The sequence below is a fragment of the Brassica napus genome, chromosome A7, assembly GCF_020379485.1.
Source record: "Brassica napus cultivar Da-Ae chromosome A7, Da-Ae, whole genome shotgun sequence".
NCBI lineage: Eukaryota > Viridiplantae > Streptophyta > Magnoliopsida > Brassicales > Brassicaceae > Brassica > Brassica napus.
Window position 1 is genome coordinate 16,989,500 of NC_063440.1, and position 15,405 is coordinate 17,004,904.

Sequence of the window (15,405 nt, forward strand, 5' to 3'; positions counted from 1 at the left end):
CAGGCGGTATTGGTTTGATGATTGTTTAATGACTAAGACCATCTCCAATGTATTTTACTATTGTTTTACCTCTAAAATAAAATCTCTAAAATAAAGATGTGTTTCTCTCCAATGTATTTCTTTATTTTTACCTCTAAAAATAAATATTCTTATAAGGTTCTATATAAATTTTACAATAAGTACCTTTTATTAATGAAAGTTGATATTTAACCCTATTTACTTTTAACTTAATAAAAGATTTTTCATAAAGTTATGACTTTGTTTGAACTAAAGTCTCCTGAAAAATATATAAATAAAAAGTGTTTCAATTTTTATAAAACTGTATTTTTTTTTATAAATAGTTGTTTTGGTTATAACTATAAAGTTTGAAAGTTAAAGGACCATCTTGAAAATAAAAAAGTATGACTTTATCATAGAATAATGCTATTTTTGCCTATATATTTATGGAAAGGGATGGCAATCAAGGATCTGGACTGCGGGCCTAGCCCATAAAAGCTTGCTGCGGGGCGGGATTGGGCCTCCATTTGGTAAGCCCGCAAAATTGCGGGCCTCGCAGGACGGGTTCAAAGCGGGACGGGTTAAAAGCGGGACGGGTCAAAAGCGGGACGGATCGAAAGCGGGATGGGATTAACCCGCGGGATTTTGAAGACCCGCAACCCTAAGTCCCCATTTCTGCTTTCGCCTAAAACATTGAGAGAGAGAGAGAGAGAGAGAGAGAGAGAGAGAGAGAGAGAGAGAGAGAGAGAGAGAGAGAGAGAGAGAGAGAGAGAGAGAGAGAATGATTCTTGTGATTTTTCCCCCATAAAACATAAGGAGCTCCGGTGATGATGCATGATTCGAGCTCCGGTGATGATGATTCGAGCTCCGGCGATGATGATTCGAGCTCCGGCGATGACGATTCGAGCTCTGGTGTTGTTTTGATTTGGTTTTCTCTTTTTATTACACACAACTATGAATTGATTTATTACAATGTGATATTTCTTGTTTAAGTTGATTGGTTTTGTTTTCAGTATTGTGAAGTGTTTTTCTTAAATTAAATTTGGTTACTGTGGTGTTGTTTAGGAGAAAATTTAGTTGTATAACAAGTCACTTGTATAATTTGGTAAAGTGATTCACGATTTTCTTTGCAATCCAAATAATTAAAAAGAGAGATGGTTTGACGAAGACATAAAACACTTGAGCCAACTTATTACAAAAATAACAATTCAATCAGATTCAAACTCAACAAAAGCTTATGCTGATAACAGAAAAAGGCTTTTAACTCAAGAATGCAAGCACAAACGGAGCTTTGTGGCATTGATTTTGATAAGTCTTTATTGAAGCTAAATGAGCTCTCTTCAACTCTCTTACACAACTCTTATACTTGAGCATTCATGAAAAAAACTGTAGTATGCGGTTTGATAAGGAGGCGTCCCGCGGGACAGCCCGCGAAGGTCTATATATTTTGCGGTACGGGTTTGGGCCGGCATTTTGAAGACCGCAGTCCGCGCGGGACAGGCCCGCTGTTACCCGCTCGACGACTAACCCGCTGCGGTACGGGACGGAACGGGATGGGTAAACCTGTTTGACATCTCTATTTATGGAGAAAATAACAAGGGAAAATTGCCGAAAATGACTCAGAATTTGATTTTGAATACAAAATTGTATCCAAATTTAATCAAATGCAAAAGTAACCCAAAAGGATAGTGAAATTATATCAACCATATTAGAAGAAGCTGTGGTGCATGCCTTGGTGTCCCAGCAGACACCTACGCTCGTTTGAACCTCAAGTGCGCATCTGTTTATCTTTATGTGCCTCACTTATTGTAGAAAACGAGTAGATCGTCTGAACTCTATAAATACTGAGTCACTCCTAATAAAACTAATCACTAATCCATCTGAACTAATTTAATTTTATGTTGTAACTGCTATTGTTGGTTCAGTTTAGTGAAGGCAAATATGCTCATCCTGTCACAATATCTTTGTCAATTCCAGGTGTGTGTCTGGAAAACGAACAGGAACTTCCCGGGTCGGATGGGACACAAAGAAGGGAAGATTTACTTGGAATTCTCCCTACAAGGCCGCAGTCTCGGCTCTACCATGTCACTGACCCAAGTGAATTCTTGCAGTAGTCTAATAATGGCTAAAACCTAAAAGAAATATAATGCTGCATCAAGAGAGAACATCGTTATATGATGTGCTTTGTGAACTTCATAGTTTCAACAAGCACTATGGTTAAATGTTTATGGTCGAGTTTGAAAGAATAGAGATAGTGAAAGAATTAAACGCTCATAATCTAATTTTGATTACAATTTCAAAATAAAGAATGCGATATTCTATTATGATTTGGAAATGCCGTACATTTGTCAGAATTGAAAGAATATTCCAATCCCATGTTTTAGATATTATTTTTCGACAATTTATTATGTACTCCAATAATGTAGGCTGTTAAGTCAAATGTACTAATACCTAGATCTTTAAAATTAAATACGTAAAAAACAATTCTGTAGAGAAAGGGAATAAACAGTTGGTAAGAACTAAGAAGCCATTGAATCAGTAAACATGACAACTTGAATAAGTGAGAAATAATTTTATTTGGCAATGCACTGTCACCCTAATAATGCCAATAAATTAATTAACCCTCAATAATACGAATTTTTTAATACGAGATTGATTAGAGAGGCAACAATATAATTGGTGAGAGCCATATTGACTCTCGGCAATAGGGTCGATGCAGGCGTTTAAGACAATTTTTTTGTAACACTGTGCTATTGATAATGGTTCGAAACATATTACATCATAATTACGTCATAGAAAAATACGACATATGATATATAATGAGAAACTAATGATTTTTTTTTATATGGAAATTAAACGAAGAAAACCTTCAATTGTTGATACATTAGCGATATCAAACTGGCCTTGTTTCGAACTAAAGTAAAAAGTAGGTGTTCTCGTACTTACACTAGTAGACGAATTTCTAATCTTTTTTACGAAAACAGGACAATGATTCTCACAATACAAATTGATCTTCTTCTTCGACTACCTTCATAAATTTTATCCTGAGTTAACTTCAATGAAACTACCGTTGGACAAACTTGAACAAGAAAATAGAAACCATAAAGATAACAAGAGTTGAATAAACTTCCCGATCACTTGCCATCTCCACCATGTATGGGCCACAGGACGACACACTAGACACTCGTACACAAAAAGATCTAGAACATGATATGAATAAAAATGGCACGTGAGAGAGACAACACCAAATAACCACTTGATCTGATGCCTTCTCCAGCACCATACACGTAAAATTATCCAAGCTGAGACTAAAACCAATCCCTACCAGAACTCATAAGTTTTGAAAATCTACCAACATAGAAAAAGAAAACAAACGAAGGAAAAGAGTACAAAAGAAAGGAGAAGGTGAAAGAAGAAAATGGTTTTCCCGGTGGTGACAATGTGCGTCGACCACCGGGAAAGCAACAACAAACACGAAAAAGTTTTGAGAGTTGACGGCTGCTTGAGAGCTTTTCAAAATTGAGACTACTGTAATTGTAACGATTTTTTTTTTTATTTAGAACATCTAATTTTATTATATTTTAATTGAGAAATGGATTTGAATTTACTATAGTTATATTTGGTTGTATTAAAAAAAGTAATAAGAAATACAGAACAGTGAATATTAGTTTTTAGAGTTATTTTTGTACGTTATTATTATAAAATTAAAAATGAAGTAGAAGTAGAGGATATATTATTTTAGATTTTTTTTGTGTGAAAATAGGACAACATTCAAAATGTTCTTGTACTTTATAAAAAATGCAACATACTAATTTGTGATATATGAAAAAGTTTAAAAGAATTAATTTGACTATTTATATCACTAACGTGTATTTATGGTTTCGATTATACAACATCTATTTAAAATTTCAGGGTTAATTTTACTTTAGCTAAAGTAGTTGGAGGTTGAGTGACGTATCGGAAAATAATTCGCGATATTATATACGTAAGGCTAAAGTACGGAGAAAGGTCATGTGGTAGTTCCAGGGTCAGTAAACAAGACTTTCAAACTTTCAAAATTTATCACACCGCTCGTCGCACATAATAGAGCACACATGTCGAGTGAGCGTCTTTGTAAGGCTCATTACCCATGGCGATTGGAGTGTTACAAACGATATTATAGATGTACTCAGACGCATGTAGAGTCTTGTGTGCGCTTACACACACATGAGTTAACATCCTCAGGCGTAACAGGGACGTTGCGTTCTTTGAGAGAGGGTGAATTATAATATCTTGATTTGTGGTACATATTGAAATGTTTAAGATAATTGATTTGGCTACATATGTCATCAAGTTCACTTAAATATTCAGTCACACATCTTAAAAGAACTCAAGAGTTAAGCGTGTCTGAGTTGGAGTAGTTGAAGGATGTTTGACCTATCGGGAAGTGATTTTCGATATCATGCGAAACGCCAAAGCATGGGAAAAGATCATGTGGTAATTGCATGATCAGTAAACAAGACTTTCAAGCCTCCCACAAATTAATGCACTGTCCGTTGCATGGGATGAGATCCACAAGCCGATTGAGTGGCATGGGAGACTCATTAGCCATGGGCGGTCGAGGCATTGGTGGTAATAGGGCTGAAACCATACAGGGGTAGTCTTGTGTGGGCTGAAACTAACATTGGGTACTATCCTCGGGTGCAACGGAAACACTGCCTTCTTTGAGAGATGGTGAATTGAACATCCTAATTTTTGGTATATGTTGAAAGGTTTAAGAGAATTTTTTTGGCTACCTATGTCACCAAGTGCACTTACTTTTTCGGTCAAATATCCCTAAAATTTTTTAGAGTTAAGCGTGTTTGAGCTGTAATAATGGAAAAATATATGTGTTACCAATCAAAAATTGATTTGCAATATCGTACGAGTGAAGCCAAAGCATGGGAAAAGGTCATGTGATAGTATAGGCAGGGCCAGTAACCAAGACTCTCGAGCCTCCCAAAAATTTATGCATCACTCGTCGCACAAGGACGGAATCCACGGATCGAGTGAACATGCGTAAAAAAATCATTAGCTATGGATGGTCGAAGCATTAAAAATGGTATCAGATCCGATTCGACTATTAATGACTTTAAACATAAGTCATCTTAGGCTTCGAATGGTAACGTCGGATTGAGCAGTGCGGAATAAGCGTTACAAGTGCGGTGGATTCTAACAGTTATAAAAAAATATAAATATATGGTATATATAAAAAAATTTGTTACTGTTAATTGTGGTACGGTGCAGAACAGATTAAAACATTAGAAGCCATAGTATATATGATAACTCTCGCGGAATAGGAACATCTTAATCATATTTACGCCACAGGAAAAAAAATGAAAATGCACACTAAAATAGAAAGATCCCAAAAGTATAGACGCAAAAGGTTCCAATGCAATAAACATAAATTTTACACCCAAAACTCTTTAAACTCATTTTGTTCCCCTAACCCAACGATTAATTATTGCACCAAATCACCAATAGTCCGACTCTTTAGTTTAGTTCCTAAAACATTTGGCATCAAAATATATAATTTATATTTAAATAGTTTAGAAGTTTCAACAGCCGGTAATACGTGTTTGATACGCGTCCCTACCACATTAACTAACTATTCTTCCCTACACTGGATGAGTATTTCGGGTGTTTGTTTAATCAGAAGTCAGATACTATTACTCCTATAAAAACCACTAAAACAGAACCGACTAAAAGCATCTAATTAGCCATCTCTCTCAAGAGTTACAGTATTACAAACAAATACATAAACATGGATGGTGAGGAACATCAAATAAATGATGAAATTAATAACCATGACCATGAGCAGAAGTTGAAAGAGAAAAAGGTATTATTTCATTTCGCTTACAATACAGACGATCTCTCTTCTTTCTGTGGTTCTATATAACTGCTTCTATATAGGTTAAGTTGGTCGTTTAGTGCCTATCAAATTTTCAGTATCTTTTTTTTTGTCCAAAAACAAAAATTCAGTATATAATCTAAATAGCATATACCTTATTTTTCTTGGTGCTAAAAAAGTCAAAAGCGCCGATTAGGAACATCTTTGATTTCATGATGACAAAAAGAATAGTTATCATACCAAGAAACTGTTGGTTAAAGCTCAACCTTGTTTTATTGTCTTTCTATAGCGTCATGAGTGTCATATTTCACAGCAGTTTGTTGTTGTTGTTTGGTTATTAATCAGAAATCATGGGGAAAACTGTTTCGGCCCGATTCCTTCAGCATAGAGGCCGGAAAAACTCCAACCAATACTGGTCATCCTTCATTGGTATGTATCTAAATATAACTCTTCGTGTTCGATGGAGAATATATAGGATGACCTTTAAATGTAAAAAAACATACATACTTTGAATGAAATTAGATGAGCTGGAGAACGACGATGAGTTTGGCATTCCAGAGCCTGGGAGTGGTGTACGGAGACATCGGGACATCACCGTTATATGTGTATGCAAGTACTTTCACTGAAGGCATCCATGAAAAAGATGATATCATCGGCGTTCTCTCGCTCATCATCTACACTCTTACTCTTGTCGCACTTCTCAAATACGTTTTTATTGTCCTTCAGGCTAACGATAACGGAGAAGGTACTTTTTCTTCTTTTTTTAGACGGTTAATTTTCAATATAAATTATTGTCGTTTTAACCTTTTTCTTCTCACAGACTGAAATTTTTTTTTACTATCGTTTTTAATATATACTAGATGTTTTCATGCACCATATTTGCAGAAATAAAAAAAATTAAAATATATTAAAAAAAATTGTTAATTTTTATATTTTAATAGTTGCTTACAATATCTAATTTTAAAATTTTATTTAATTATATGCAAAATTTAAGATAAAATAAATAATTTTTTATTTAAATTTATATTTAATAATATATATATATATGTATATATTTAAAATTATTATCTTTTGAAAGATTTATTTATTTTGGTTAAAATATATAATCAAATTTTATAAAATTAAGAAACAAATTTGTTAGGTATATGACAATCAAAACATAAAAAAAATATTTCTATAATTTGTAGATATTAAAAAATTAATGGTATTGGAATTAAAAAAAATTACAATTTTAAAAAATTGCATAAAAGTTTGAAGAATTGTTTTAGTAATATAATAATATAACTGTAAAAAATAATTAAATAATATTTCTAAAATTGTAAAATAATATTATACTTTTAGTTCTACAATTATATTATTTATTATTATATTAATAGTGATCTATGAGCTATTACTACGTTTTAAAAAAATTACCAAAAAATATAGATCAACATTAAATGTAAATATCCATATCAAATTAGCTCAAGTCATGTCATCATTGTTTGATAAAACACTGTAAATTACTTCTCAAATAATTTCTAGAGAATAAAACAACATAACTTTCTTTCCAATTTAAAAATGAATCAGATAAGACTATAGTTTTTATTTACATTTTTAATTTAAAATACAGTATGATCAAAACATTTGTTAAACAAAGATATAATCATATATAAAACTTCTTAACTAAGAAATGGAAAGAGAAATTTGACTTAAGTTTGGGAAGAATGCTTTATATGTATGATTAGTGTTTATCTTATAAATTTAATGTAACGTGCGGCTTCACTTATTCTCTAAAAATATTGAGTCAATTCACTAATGATCGATGGAGTAAAATGTAGTTATCATATTGCTACATGATAGAATCATAGAACCGATGAAAACATGATTTATGTAAATATTATAATTCGTGAAAAAGGAAGTAATGGTATATTTTAACCTAGAAAGGAATTAAGCACACGATGCTCGCGCTTTTACTGGATCCACATTAAGATTCGTTGGATCTATGAAGAGACGTTAATCAATAATCAAAACTTCGATATAGTTTTCATATAATATATTACTCCCTCCGTTCTTTAATGATAGACTTTTTAGAAAAAAATTTGTTTCAAAATGATGTATTTTTTGTGTGTTTTTATGAAAAAAATTATAAACTTCAAGAAATTAATTGACTTTATTGAATTACTATTGGTTAAAATTTATTGAGAATTGAAAATTACATAAAATGATACATTTATTATTGTAATTTAATGTGTTTTCTTAATATGTGTGAAAATATTAAAAAGTATATATTTGTGAAACGGAGGGAATATGTAGCTAAAAATAAAATAGAAATTGGAAATAATGACCAATTTTTTTTATGACCAAAAATTTAGTATGTTTATCCTTATCGGATAATAATTTTTTCTCATTTTTGTTTTTATTGCTCTTTCTATTTATTAAATTAATGAAATAAATAGCTTAGAAACCCAAAAAAACTATGAAAATTTTGAACAATATATATAGAAGAAATACACATATCAATGTAGTAGTATTTCTTAGGTTCTAAAACTTGTTAAATAAAAATTTCAAATCTTGTTCTAAGAATAGCAGATTTTATATTCTAAAAATGACATAATAGAAATTGAATTCTACGCTTTGTTAGACAATATACTTTTATTTGAATAATTAGTCTACAAATGTCAAAGTTTGCTAAATTTCTTTTTAATTTTCTATTTTTAGTCTATAACTCTAAATTTGCAGGATTATGCAATCTACCAACAACTCAAAATTTGAAGATTAGTAGAATATGATTTCGAACCCCTGACTTATTTCTACCCCGAGTAGAATATATAATCTACATATAATCATGATCAAATCTTTGAAAATATATGCAATTTGTTTTTCTCATATATGATACAATCAATTTTCTTTCCAAATTTTATTTATTTATTTCTATATATGCAAATCGATTCACTTTTGATTGGTTTTTATTTTAGTTAAACTTTTAATATATAAAAACAAAAATCTAATTTTTTTATTTATATATATGAAAATTAGTTTCAATATGAAAATTTTATTTTTAATTATTTTTGAATTGGTTTTATTATTTTCAATACAATTAAAAATATATGAAAATCTTCTTTTATGTCCATATATACAAATATTTTAATTTTTAATTAGTTTTATTTTAATTAAGTTTTTAATATATAGAAATAAGTTTTTAAATTGTATTTTAAATGATAAATGAATGGCTATGTTGGGTTTTCATCAAATATTATATTAAAGGGACCAATTTCTGTCGGTATTATCTTATAAAGACAATTATGCTAAATGTTTGGTCTATATTTCTAATATTCCAAAAAATAAAATCAAATATTACCATTGACTTTTTAATGTGTACGTCCCCTAGATCAAATGATATTTGTATGTCCTAATAATTGTACGATGTCGCACGTTGTAAAATTGAATAATACGAAGTGACGCGATTCGCAGGATCCAATGACTAAACTATTCTTGTTCCCAAGTAAAGCGCGTCTAGAGTTCGTACAAGTACCACGTTGACCTTTTTATATATTATGAGTGTGACCGGTAACCATCATAGATAGGAACGGATAGGAAATGAATGAGTATGAATAAAATTTTAGGAATGATGGTTCCTTATCAAAATTAAAAAGGAATAAATTTGTTATATAATTCTCTACGAACAAAGGAACGAAGAGTAATGCAAAGGAAAATACATTTCTCATGAATGGTAAAAAATTTAAGAAATATTAAGGAACATAGTGTTTCTCATCGTTCCTTTGGTCACCAGTCACACCCGTAGTTTTTTTTTGTTATTTCTAATGATATGGTAATACTAATAATTTTTCAATTATAACCAAATATTAATACTGTTTAGAATTCGCAATTTTTTAGATAATGTATTTTACTCTGTTTTGTGTTTATCTTACTATTTCTACCATAGTAAGACATGATATTATAGATAAGTGTCATGAAAATTTATACATGTCAAACTGTCAACCCATATAACAAAGTTGGCGAACGCAGGAGGAACATTTGCACTGTACTCATTGATATGTCGGTATGCTAAAACGGGACTTATCCCAAACCAAGAGCCAGAAGATAGAGAACTCTCAAACTATACACTTGAACTTCCAAACACACAGCACAGAAGAGCTCATAAGATCAAAGAGAAGCTCGAGAATTTCAAATTCGCTAAGATCACACTCTTCCTTGTCACTATTATGGGCACCTCCATGGTCATTGGTGATGGTATTCTTACTCCTTCAATCTCAGGTATGCACCTAAGAAAACAATTGACCATCATGAGGTAAAATATCCTCCAGAATTATATTAATTAACAAATTTCATGATTTTTTTACGTGATCCAGTACTTTCAGCAGTAAGCGGAATCAAATCTCTCGGACAAGGTAAACTGACTCATCCATCTTCTAGCTTATATTCTAATTGATATATTACTCCCTCTGTTCTGAAATGTAAGATGTTTATAATAATTTTTATGTTCCAATATATAAAATGTTTTCATTTTTCTAGGTAACTTTAAGTTTATCAAAAACTGTGTAGCCAATCAAATTTAATAGTTCTATTTTGTAATTGGTTGAGTAGTTTTTAGTTTATAATTTTAATGATATTTTCTAGGTAAAAAATAATTTTCTTAATAAGTGTGTACTATCCAAAACATCTTACATTTCTGAATAGAGGGAGTATAATATAATTGATGTTGTTTTTGAGTTGGTAGTATATGATTCCTAACAATATTCAAATGTAACAATTTAACCTATATAAATGTGATCTAATGGCATTTGATGATGGTAATGTGCAGACACGGTCGTTGGTGTTTCAGTTGCAATCTTAATTCTACTATTCGCATTTCAGCGGTTTGGAACGGATAAAGTTGGATTCTCGTTTGCCCCGATCATCCTTCTATGGTTCACATTTCTGACTGGAATTGGTCTCGCTAATCTGTTCAAGCATGGCTTTACCGTCCTAAAAGCACTTAATCCACTCTATATTATTCACTACTTTACAAGAAATGGTAGAAAGGGTTGGATTTCACTTGGAGGTGTCTTCCTCTGCATCACTGGTGGGAATCCATAAAACGATTGTATATGTATTATATAATCCCAAATATCAAATATACTTTATAATGATTGAATGTAATTTGTTGAATCAGGGACGGAGGCCATGTTTGCTGATCTAGGTCATTTCAGTGTTCGAGCCGTACAGGTGATTTTTATATCCTTACCCTTGCTATATAAGTAAAGAGGATATCTTAAACATAAATATTTTAGACATATATATCACACTGAGAACTGAAAATTATATAAGAGAAATTGGACCAATTCACTCATTGCAAATAGATTTGAAAACTCATCACACATATTTTTGATGTTTAATAATACTAATCTATTTTTCCCAAACAAAACGTTGCAGATTAGTTTCTCATGTATCGCATATCCAGCGCTGTTAACAATATATTGTGGGCAGGCTGCCTACCTGACCAAACATAGTTCGAACGTTTCAAATACTTTCTATGACTCAATCCCAGGTTTGTTTATCTCAAACTAATTCATCATATTATATATAAGTGCATACAAACAGTGTTCTTAGTGGTTGTTTATGAATTTGCACCTCAAAATAAATTGGAAAAGGACGATTCCTACTCAGTTTTAATCTAGATATCTAACAACATAACACTGGATGAAACTTAACAGATCCGTTTTACTGGCCAACATTTGTGGTGGCGGTGGCAGCATCGATTATAGCAAGCCAAGCTATGATATCCGGTGCCTTCTCAGTCATCTCGCAGTCTCTACGTATGGGTTGTTTCCCTCGAGTTAAAGTGGTTCACACGTCGGCTAAGTACGAGGGACAAGTATACATCCCTGAGATCAACTACTTCCTCATGCTCGCATGTGTGGCTGTTACTCTCGCCTTCAGGACCACCGAGAAGATAGGACACGCTTATGGAATCGCGGTGGTAACCGTCATGGTCATCACGACCTTCATGGTGACTCTCATAATGCTTGTTATTTGGAAGACCAACATAGTGTGGATCGCTATGTTCTTGATCATCTTTGGCTCCATAGAGATGTTATACCTTTCTTCGGTTATGTACAAGTTCACGAGCGGTGGTTATCTACCGCTTGCAATAACGGTGGTTTTGATGGCAGTAATGGCGATTTGGCAATACGTCCACGTCCTCAAGTACCGGTACGAACTTAGGGAGAAGATTTCTGGTGAAACCGCTATACAAATGGCTACAAGTCCTGACATAAACCGTGTTCCGGGCATTGCTCTATTCTACACGGAGCTTGTTCACGGCATAACTCCGTTGTACTCTCACTATATCTCAAATCTTTCTTCGGTCCATACGGTTTTCGTCTTGATATCCATCAAGTCACTTCCCGTGTGCCGTGTGACACCATCAGAACGATTCTTTTTCCGTTACGTGGAGCCCAAGGATTTTGGGATGTTTCGATGTGTTGTGAGGTATGGTTACAAGGAAGATATCGAAGAGCCAGATGAGTTCGAGCGCCAGTTTGTTCATTACTTAAAGGAGTTCATCCATCACGAGTACTTCATTTCCGGAGGAGAAGTGGAAGAGACGGAGAAAGAGGAGGAAACAAATGTTCAGACTACACTTGTGCCATTGTCTAACTCAGTCCCTTCCTCCGGGCGGATCGGGTCTGTGCATTCATCTTCCTCGGACAAGATTAGGTCGGGAAGGGTCGTGCAGGTGCAATCCGTGGAGAGTCAGAAGGATTTGGTGGAGAAAGCTAGAGAGAAAGGAATGGTTTATCTAATGGGAGAGACTGAAATTACGGCGGATAAGGATTCTTCTCTGTTTAAGAAGTTCATAGTGAACCATGCTTACAATTTCTTGAAGAAAAATTGCCGAGAAGGAGACAAAGCACTTGCGATTCCAAGGTCAAAGCTTCTTAAGGTTGGCATGACTTATGAGCTGTAAGATTCACTAACTCGTCTATTTTCTTTGTGAGACTGTCTGGTGTGATTTGTACGTGTGGATGAAGTTCAATGTGACTTAAATTCTCCATGTAACCATGTTTCAGCGACGCTTGGTTTGTTTTTTCTTTCTTTTAATTATGGTATGTGTATGGTGATCTTTTGGTCTGTGAATGTCACACTGTTTATTGCAAGAAATCATGAACCAAGTAGATTTGAGCTTTACAAGACCTTACCTATATGAAAATGAGATTAATAAAAATAGATAGGTCATAGAGCTTTACTAAAATGTAAAAAAAAAAGAATGAAAAGGATTAATTTGAATGTAAATTGTAACTATGAAATAAAATTATTGGAATAAAGATGGATAAATAAAATGAATGGAATTAATTTAAAATGGAATATATTCATTCCATTCATTCCTAAACAAAACTATAGAGGAATGTTTTTTTTTTTTTTTTTTTTTTTTTTGCGCAACATAGAATTCATATAGAAGCTAAACGAGTTGGCCCAAGGGGGCAATACAAAGGTGGGCTTTTGCTAATGTGTCCGCTAGCCCATTAGAGGCCCGAGGGCAAAATGAAAAGCGACAGACTGAAAACAGGGAAGAGATCGAATCGATGTCCGACAACACTCCGTAGAGTTCTGTCGGTCTTAGCTTCGTGGTGATCACCGTGACGAGCGCTTGAGCATCTGAACGGAGCCAGATCGAGTTGAAGCCGAGTGAGAAGGCGTGAAGTAGAGCATCTCTAATGGCTAGAGCTTCTGCAAGAAGTGGTGATGCAACGTGATGGTGAGATCTTCCTCCTCTCCCTACCTCTTGGTGTTTGTCTCTGAAGACCCATCCTGATCCTGCAACCACAGAGTCAGCTTTCCAGGCACCATCCGTATTGCAGAGGATTGTCGTGTCAGAGAGATCCATCGACTGTGGCGGAGGATGCGATTTGGAGAGCGTGGGAGCCGTCGGGGATTGCGCGAGTTCCCATTCTTGCGCTGCCTTGAGACCTTTTGTTATCAGAGCTGCAGGGGACGATCGTCGATTCTCAAAAGTGAGCTGGTTCCGGCTGATCCACAGGAACCAGCAGATCCAAGGGAGCAGGTTGATTGTGATCCCCGTTGGAGGGAGATTGCGTTTGGTGGTGGAGAGGATAAGAGCTTCGACGAAAGATAACGGTTGTGTTGGGTCGAAACCTCCGTCCCAAGGAACTAGGTCCTAAACTTCCTGTGCGAATTCACAATTGAAAAACAAGTGCAAAGTGGTCTCTATCTCACCGCATCTGGCACAATGTGTGTTAGCCAGTAGACCTCTCCTTTGGAGGTTTTCGCCCGTTGGTAGTGCATTATGAATGATCTTCCACAAAAAGAGCTTAAGTTTGGGCGAGAGACGAGGGGTCCAGACCAGTTTCCTCCAGTTTAAGGTATCATCGTGATCAAACGGAGATGGAGGGCTATGCAGAGACTGGGTTGCTGCGAAGTAACCAGACTTGGTGGTGTACTCTCCCGTATTATTCAGAGGCCAGATAAGAGCGTCTTCACCACCTAAAGTGCTTGGTTTTATCTTGAGGATGAGGTGAGACAATTCCGGTAGAATATCCTTAATACGGGCCACGTTCCATTCCCTTGTTTCAGTAGAGAGGAGATCAGCAACTAGGAGATCCTGATCATGTTCTGTAGAAGGCCCGAATGGTCGTAGATTATTCTTAGGGTCTATCCAAGAATCTGTCCAAACTCTGGTTGAGGTACCATTACCAATGGCCTTACCAAGATGTGAAATCAGTAGGTCCCTTCCCCAGACAATTCCTTTCCATCCATGAGAGGAGCTCTTGCTAGCTTGAGTAGATAGAAAGGATTGATGATGGCAATATTTGCCAAGGAGAACTCTAGATAAGAGGCAGTCAGGTAACATGTATTTGAAAAAGCCAGATGGAATGTCTAGGAATGATTTTATTTGTATATTTTGGGAATGATTGTGGAAGTGATGGAATGTATTCTATTCCATTCAAATAAAAATGGTAGATAAATCATGGAATTAATGGAATAAGTCATTCCAAATTATTCCACATCAAAACGAGATAAAATCAAGCAACATGTATTTGAAAAAGCATCCATTCAAATTAAATGGTAAACAAACTCAACTTAAGCATCTTGTATTTGAAAAAGAAACAGATAGCCTGTGGTGAATAATATATCGATCGTCCTTCTTTGATCTCTTTGGCTTTGGTTTGAGAAGCTATTGGTCACGTCTCTCACATCTCTGCTTATCCATGTTCACCTGAATTCTTGGCGTCTGATTTTGGATTTTGATTTCATTTAGATCCACTCTCTCTCCCATCCATTGTTCTAGCTTGAGAATCAAAATAAAAAGAGAAAGTAGAGATATGAAGATGGCATTCAGTTTAGTTAACATCTTCTCTGCATGTATTTGGACATATGGCTTCTCACTCTCAAATTTGAGAAAATAGTAACAGATATCTAAAACCGCACCTTACAATCCAGTGGAAAATGAGAAGGCTAGTCGATTGTGAAAGGCATTATATTCCATAACCACACCGACCTGTTTTTAGTTAAAAGGGACAATCTTTGTACCTAGACGA

The 15,405-nt window shown here is 34.3% G+C and overlaps 1 protein-coding gene across 1 annotated transcript; it reads left to right on the top strand.

The window, feature by feature from the left end:
• The first annotated feature begins 5,445 nt into the window (after positions 1 to 5,445).
• LOC106355526 (potassium transporter 5) lies at positions 5,446 to 13,009 on the top strand. Its single transcript, XM_048737018.1, has 9 exons — positions 5,446 to 5,854; positions 6,212 to 6,295; positions 6,389 to 6,611; positions 9,872 to 10,120; positions 10,216 to 10,254; positions 10,668 to 10,928; positions 11,019 to 11,071; positions 11,279 to 11,393; positions 11,560 to 13,009. The coding sequence occupies exons 1-9, from the start codon at positions 5,780 to 5,782 to the stop codon at positions 12,813 to 12,815; spliced, it is 2,355 nt and encodes a 784-aa protein (XP_048592975.1). The 5' UTR covers positions 5,446 to 5,779; the 3' UTR covers positions 12,816 to 13,009.
• Positions 13,010 to 15,405: the final 2,396 nt, after the last annotated feature.

Excerpts from the sequence above, each read along its gene's own strand:
- LOC106355526 (XM_048737018.1), top strand. The coding sequence starts at position 5,780 with ATGGATGGTGAGGAACATCAAATAAATGATGAAATTAATAACCATGAC. Across the intron at positions 5,855-6,211 it reads AGAAGTTGAAAGAGAAAAAG|AAATCATGGGGAAAACTGTT; the intron begins GTATTATTTCAT and ends GTTATTAATCAG. Across the intron at positions 6,296-6,388 it reads ATACTGGTCATCCTTCATTG|ATGAGCTGGAGAACGACGAT; the intron begins GTATGTATCTAA and ends GAATGAAATTAG.